This window comes from Tinamus guttatus, unplaced genomic scaffold (assembly GCF_059628265.1).
Source record: "Tinamus guttatus ecotype Peru unplaced genomic scaffold, ASM5962826v1 Tinamus_guttatus_pri_ptg000171l, whole genome shotgun sequence".
In the NCBI taxonomy this organism is placed as follows: Eukaryota; Metazoa; Chordata; class Aves; order Tinamiformes; family Tinamidae; genus Tinamus; species Tinamus guttatus.
In genome coordinates, this window is record NW_028288705.1 from 5,575,131 (window position 1) to 5,582,130 (window position 7,000).

The 7,000-nt window shown below is 43.4% G+C and overlaps 1 protein-coding gene across 1 annotated transcript in view; it reads left to right on the top strand.

Moving 5' to 3' along the window:
- The window catches only part of NAV3 (neuron navigator 3), a 246,980-nt gene extending 240,391 nt beyond the window's left edge, over positions 1 to 6,589 (top strand). The window contains exons 35-38 of the mRNA XM_088522981.1: positions 314 to 510; positions 1,210 to 1,328; positions 3,800 to 4,003; positions 6,253 to 6,589. Coding sequence (XP_088379107.1) covers positions 314 to 510; positions 1,210 to 1,328; positions 3,800 to 4,003; positions 6,253 to 6,372 — 640 coding nt within the window. The 3' untranslated portion in view covers positions 6,373 to 6,589. The remainder of the gene's footprint in view (positions 1 to 313; positions 511 to 1,209; positions 1,329 to 3,799; positions 4,004 to 6,252) is intronic.
- Positions 6,590 to 7,000: the final 411 nt, after the last annotated feature.

Sequence of the window (7,000 nt, forward strand, 5' to 3'; positions counted from 1 at the left end):
TCAAAGTGGTGTTTTTTCCTTCTGGTGGAAGAAACAAGATACCTCTCCTGTATCTCTAGCATGATGCTACGGTTGTCGCCTTCTATTTATCTGCAGTGCTGTCGTGAATTCTAGCTGAAACCTGTTATCTTGATTACATTGCAGCAGAGGGCAATAAGGAAAAAATACACGCTGGTGGTTTATCATCAGAGCTGTTTTATGTTTGCTGGTTCACCAGCCTTTGGACCTCATGACATCATTTTCATCTGTATGTTCAAGAGGATATGGTATATTAGCTATTCATTGCTACCTGACATTTATCCTTTCTTCCCAGGTGGGTGCTGTGTGCTAACCACACAGAGCCTGTTAAAGGTTTTTTGGGCAGATACCTGAGAAGGAAACTGATTGAGACTGAAATAGAAAAGAACGTACGCAATAATGAGCTCATGAAAATCATTGACTGGATCCCCAAAACGTGGCATCATCTCAACAGCTTCCTAGAAACGCACAGCTCTTCAGATGTAACCATTGGTGAGTCCTGTTCCAGTGGTTAGAAATAAGGATGAAAGCTGAGCATAGCAGAGATTAGTAAAGGTTGAATTTCCTTTTGTAGAAAAAAATCTGTCCCATTCTACCATGGGAAATGCAAAATCGCTGTGGGGAAATTGCTTGCTTAGTATTAACAGCGGATTGAAAAGAAAATGTAAAAATTAATGAGAAAGTATGTATTCCTTAGCTTTTCTGCCCTGGTTGCTAAAGACCTTTGAGTAAATGATTATCATTTTAAAAATTCAACACCAAAAATGACCTCAATAGCAAGTCTTCGAAGTTTAATTTTTTTTTCCTGCTTTCACATTGCAGCATAATTACAGCAATAAAAACACTGGGTCTGTCGGTTCGGCAAATGAACAGGTGGGAGATGTACATATACCTGAGGTCTTCTAGTGAAATAGCTATGTTAACAGAAAATCACACTTTAACATAGCTATGCCAATGAAAGTTTCCGTTTTTTTTTTTTCTGTGCAAGTGTTGTCAGGTCTTAGGATTGCATAAAGTGGCGCTAGTTCATTTTTAATAATAGCACTGATAGCTCAGTAGTTGTAGTCTCATATTACCATTTCCTTCATTGGAGTCTGCTCCGGTACTAATTTTTCTTTAATTTTGTAAAGGTTATTTTTAGGGTGTCCAATTGGTTCAACATGTGTAATAATACACAACTTGACTTCTCAGGTCCCCGCCTTTTCCTCCCCTGCCCTATGGATGTTGATGGCTCCCGAGTGTGGTTCACAGACCTCTGGAACTATTCCCTAGTACCGTATCTTCTGGAAGCTGTGAGAGAGGGGCTTCAGGTAAGTTGCTTACTTCAGTGAAAATTTGTGTATTAGTTTCACAGGCATTCTTGGAGATAGTTTTAAGCAATGCATCCCAGTGTTGTGTATTTACAAGAAAAAAAAATGCAGTAAGTTTATAGAAAACAGCTTTGGACTTGCTTTGACTTGCTCTTACCCTAAAATGTAATTTGTCTTTATTTGACCCATGCTTCTCCTCCATGCCTGCTGGAAGGTTTTCCTTTTCCCACCATTTGAACAGAGTTCACAGCAATGTTGAATACAGCTTGTATTGCCTTCCTGAGTGAGGCAGGCTCAGCCTGTGACCACATGGAAGAGCCCCTACACTGTGTAACCGAAGAGCTTTGTTCCATCTGATCCTCTCGCAGAGGATCTGGTTACTGAGCTTATCATACCAGATATAGTTAACTTACTTTCTGGCTTTGTTGAACATGCAAATTGGCTTTGTTTTTGCCCTTGTAACTTACAGCACTATATTTTCCCAGATTTTGGTCTCTCTCAACTTTCCCTTTCCTCTGTGGCTAAGGTTTTTTCCCTTCTCTGTCCACATCATGGATGACAGGTCAGAGTGCTTCGTGGTGCCTCCACCCTTCCCTCCTCAGAGCTAGGGGTTAGCAGCGTCTCCATTACACATTAGTCAAGTTTCTCCTACCTTAATAGCAGGGGTGCAAATAGTTTTACTGTATATGGCACTGTATGTTCTCCCCCTTAAGTAAGGAATTAGGACCATTGCATATCTCTTGAACAAACCTAAATCTTGAAAATAATCCAGTCTTTGTTTTTTTCCTATTGGATTTTTCCCTTTTGCTTTCATTTTATGTACTGCAATCCTGTGAGAAGATACATAATGGAAAGGCAGGTTTTTTCCACACATGAAAGAAATTACTGCATGGTGCAGAGAGGATTGTCCTGGACCAGTCAAAAAAAAAAAAACTGTGCAAGCAGCTGCAATGTCTTTATCACCTTGCACTGACATAGTGTCATATTGACGAGATGGAGCTTTTGAATCTTGCCTGTTGCATATCTCACACTTTGCTAGAACTGCTTATCTCTCTGGGAATTAGAGAGTCTTTAGACCTTGTGCAAAAACCTGCCAAACTTCTGATAGAGCAGCCACAGTAAGATTAACAGTGCTTGTTTGGACCAGCTATAAAAAACAGTAATAGGCTTCATGCTCATATTTTTCCAAATACTCAGAGTACCTACTTAAATGAAAAGTTCAGCTCTAGAGCAGAAGATGGCAGCAGACAGAAGAAAATACAGCGTTTCATGAACCTTTCCAATTTTTAGATGCTTTGGATGACATCCATGGAACAACATTTTTAATGATGCACAGAAATCTTTTGCATGATATAATTAGATGTTCCTAGATCCAGAGCAGAGTGGAAAATGGCTTTTGAGCCTGGTACTTAGCAAACTTATATGTGAGACCCAGAATCTACAATCCTTGTCCCAGATTCCAGAAAAGATTGAATCTGTTAATCCAGAATGAAGGAAGTGCTGCCTCCAGCCTGGAGATAGTTTTCTACCTCCCTGCAAAAATATTTCCTCTTGGCTCATTTAGGCAGATCCCTGCTAAGCAGCCTAGCCTCTGTGAAGGGCATAAGGAGCCGGGTTATCCCTGTGCATAATATAGGGAATTTGGCTGCCTAACCTGGAGTGCTGCATCAGCGAGTGCCTGGGAGCAGCTGTTGTGATGATGAGCACATCTCTATGGCGTTAGCACTAAAATCCGTAACTATTTTATTCCTTGCCAGGAGCGTGGCCCATCTGAATGAATGCCCCATAGAGTATTCCCTGACAGTATTATGCTGCTGAGGCTGCTTGAGCTGGGCCAGATCACAGAAAGCACTGCTGAATTCTTCTCAATCCCAACGTGTCTTTTTTTACTGCAGACAACATAGCTGGAGGGAAGGTGTAAAGCGGCAACTGAGGGTCTCCCAGTTAACATGTTGCTCGTGAACTGCAGTGAGGCGCAGGGGAGCATTTGAGTGAGGACCTCCTAAAAGTGGAGGGTTCTCACTCACCCCTCCTTCTGCCCTCATGCCAGGTGTGTAAGTACTGCTGTGCTTCACAGCAGGGGAATCCCAGCCTTCATGGATTCCTTCTCTTAACTTGAGAAAGATCTCAGACTTACGCTGTGGACTATGTCTTCTCCCATGCTTCTGGATCCAGATTTACTAGGAGAAGAAAACAATTGGCACCAGCACTTCCTAATTATTTTCAGACAAAATCAATGTTGTCTACGAGTATCACTAGTTTTGGAGTCTCTTTCAACATGCAGCCACGCTGCGTGTTGAAGAAGCACTAGTGGAGCTATGGTTGCTTGAATTTCTAATCCTATCTGAGATAGCAAGCAAACAGTTCATTGAAATGGTCTAGATACGTTTGGTTACTTTTGGCCTGCTATTGCAACTAGTCCTGAAAACTCCATAGGATAAAAACTTCCATGCATTATGTCCATACTACAGATGTACGGGAAGAGGGCACCGTGGGAGGATCCCTCCAAATGGGTAGCTGATACCTATCCATGGAGCTCGGCGTCGCTGCAGCATGAGTGGCCATCGCTGCTTCAGCTGAGACCAGAAGATGTTGGGTACGAAGGTTACGCGTCAGCAAAAGAAGGAACAACCTCAAAGCACGTTCCACAGAGTGAAACAGAAGGGGATCCCTTGGTAAGCCTTAAACGTGGGGAGAACTGCTTGCAGAATGTACCTGACTGTCACACATTAAATTGTAATGTGTACAGTAAAGAACATACTGTTTATCTGTTCCAACATGATACTTTAAAATGAATCTTAGTGTAATGTATATATATATATATATAAAAGTGATAGGAATAAAAGGAAAATCTGCCAAGAGGGAAGTTATTAATATCAAGCTAATGTGTCCTTAAATTGTACGCATATCTCATCTGCTCACTAATGTTATACGTCTCCATCATGATAATTGCTCTCAAGCAATTTATTAATTGATTTATTCTAAAAAACATCTTTCCAGGTCAGGCAATATGTCTTCTACATTTCACAGATGAGGAACACACATTATCTAACTTGTCTGTTGTATGGAATTTAGTGGAAATGCAAATTCGACAGCCATCCTCCAATTCCTCAGAACATTTTAAGATAAATAATGACTGTATAGCAGTCAAAATGAATATGGAATGCAAGTGTGGTGACATTAAAAGATAAGAGGTTGATTTCCCTAAATGCCGTGTATTATTTTATTTAAATATGATCCCAGACGTTTGAGTTTACCAATGCCTCCTCTGCTAATGGAATATTAAATTGCATATATTGAACTGCTATTCTGGTACATTCTCTATAGAATGACTTTATCATAATTCATAATACCACTTTAGAGAACTACCTTTGGAATACAGGAAAGGGAATTTCTCAGAGCAAAAAAGCATTGAAAACTTATGAGTGCCAAGGAAATGAATCATTAGCTCCTCCAGAGTGTTCAGTCCCGTAAACCAAGCATTGCACCTTGAAAAAGTGTAGGGGATCAGCTCCTCTGACCCTCAGCCTCCCAGCCCAAAGGCTCTGGGGTGATTCCCCTGTGATTCGGGCTGCCAGTTGGCCAGGTTGCCAGCACACAGGCATCACCCTCCACTAAGCAATATATGCGAGTGCACCGGAGGCCGAGGAATGGAGTGGCCCATGGCCCTTGCTCCCAACATACTGAGATTGTTTGCTGTGTAACAGCTTCCCATATTTGACTAGTTAGGAGAAGTTTGAAACTTCTGCCCCTAGGGTTGACCCTGCCTAATGGGAGCTAGTGGGAGGGCAAACACTGGCCCCGGGGGGACAGCCTCACACCCAAGGATTGTGCTTCTGGAGACAGGAGATTTCATATATGGGCTGCATTACACACTTACTGCAGGTACCTACACCCTCAAATATGCATAGCTATTAAGTTTACTGCTAGAAAGCTACCTGCTTTAACAGGTTAAACATCATTAAAGATCATTAAACACTGCTCAAAGTCTAGAGAAAGCTTTACAAACTTCAGCCTTGAGACCAAAAAAAAAAAAAGAAAAGATTCCTGAGCAAATCTGAAAAGGGGTTTAACACTCACACACAAAGAACTTCTCCTTCTCGTTTTCATTCCTGTTCCCTGTAATGACAGCTTATTTGTTCTTTGAAATACGTTAAAGCCATGTTAGCATTGCTTGCAGCCCTGAGTATGCTGCCCGGAGTGGGTGTTTCATAAATAAAATCCCAATAGTTACACAGAGCTGGTGTCAAGCATCCAAGTAATTTTCTGGAGCTTGCTGCTGGTTTTTATGATATTTCTAATGGGGTTTGGGTTCCAGGAATGCCCAAATGAGCTATGCGGGGCTCTCCCTCTCCGGGGAAGGAGGGTCTCTTGCTGCCCCCCTTGCGAGGGGAGCTCCTCCAGAGCGGCTGGTATCTTTTGGGAAGCAGCTGGCCCGAGTCCACCCCTCGCTCGCCACCTGCCCGACTTGCAGAGGGGGCATGTTTGTGTGATTATGTTTTTAGTTGCTTTCTCCGATATATTCTGTCTACTTCATCCAAAAATTATTTGGAAGCCTGACTGTTTCCAAATACAGGCCCAGATGTCCAGCTGCGATATGGCTTCCTTCCCCTGCCCGTGCTGCAGCTGCAGCCACAGCCGCTGCCACCTCGGAATTAGAGAGACTTATCAGGCAGCTCCACTGTGTCCCCCTGGCCCTTTGCACCTTTAAACTTGCTCTGCTGTCTAAAGAAGCCCAGCAGACAGTGAAGAGGGTGCCAGGAAGAGCCGCTGGCCTCTGACTCTTTCCAAAATCCTTTTGTGTGGTCTCCCTCAGCGGGACACGAGCACACCCCATACAGCGGGGGGACTTTATTAAAATTTAGCATGGCTGTGGCAGCATCGGATGAGATGAGATTATGTAAACGTTTCCTTCTGCTTTCAGATGAATATGCTGATGAGGCTTCAGGAGGCAGCCAACTATTCGAGCGCACAAAGCTGTGACAGTGATAGCACCAGCCACCATGACGATATTTTGGATTCATCCCTCGAATCGACTCTCTGAAAGGCACAAATTGTGGTGCAGGATCATGGTAAAATCTGTTTCCACTAGACCACTGCCAGTATTAAAGCAGCACGCCAAGGTCCCTAATTGAGAATGGTGTGTTGTAGGTAGGCAGGAGACCTAACTCTGCAAAGTCAGGAAGAAAAATTGAGGTGGAAAGCTTGAATTAGTTTAATTTCAAGGCATTTCAGTATCTCTGGAGCCAAGTGCGACTCCGTTTGTCAACTGGAAAGGGCCCTAGATCAAGGGCATCTAAGCAGATTGCACATGTGTTAGCCAAACTGGAATTTTTCCCCCTTTTCTCTCTGTCTCTCTTTGCCTCTCTCTCTGTCTCTCTGTACAAGTTGACGGCGCAAACTTGTTTGGTTCCTTTTTCCTTTGCTTTCCCCTGACGCGTGAGCAACGCGGTCTCCTAGTTCTCCTCTCACCGCTGCGGCGCCGCGCGGAGCTGGTCACAGGATGGCAGCGGCGTCGGCGTCGCGCTGCTGCCCATCCCAAAACAGGTCAGAGATGATGGTGGTAACTCCAAAGCACAAGCAGCATTGTGCAATCGCCAGGAAACATGACTGTGATATGCTGGATAAGTGCCAATTTAATTCTAACTGCCATGGTCACGGTGATGCTCTCC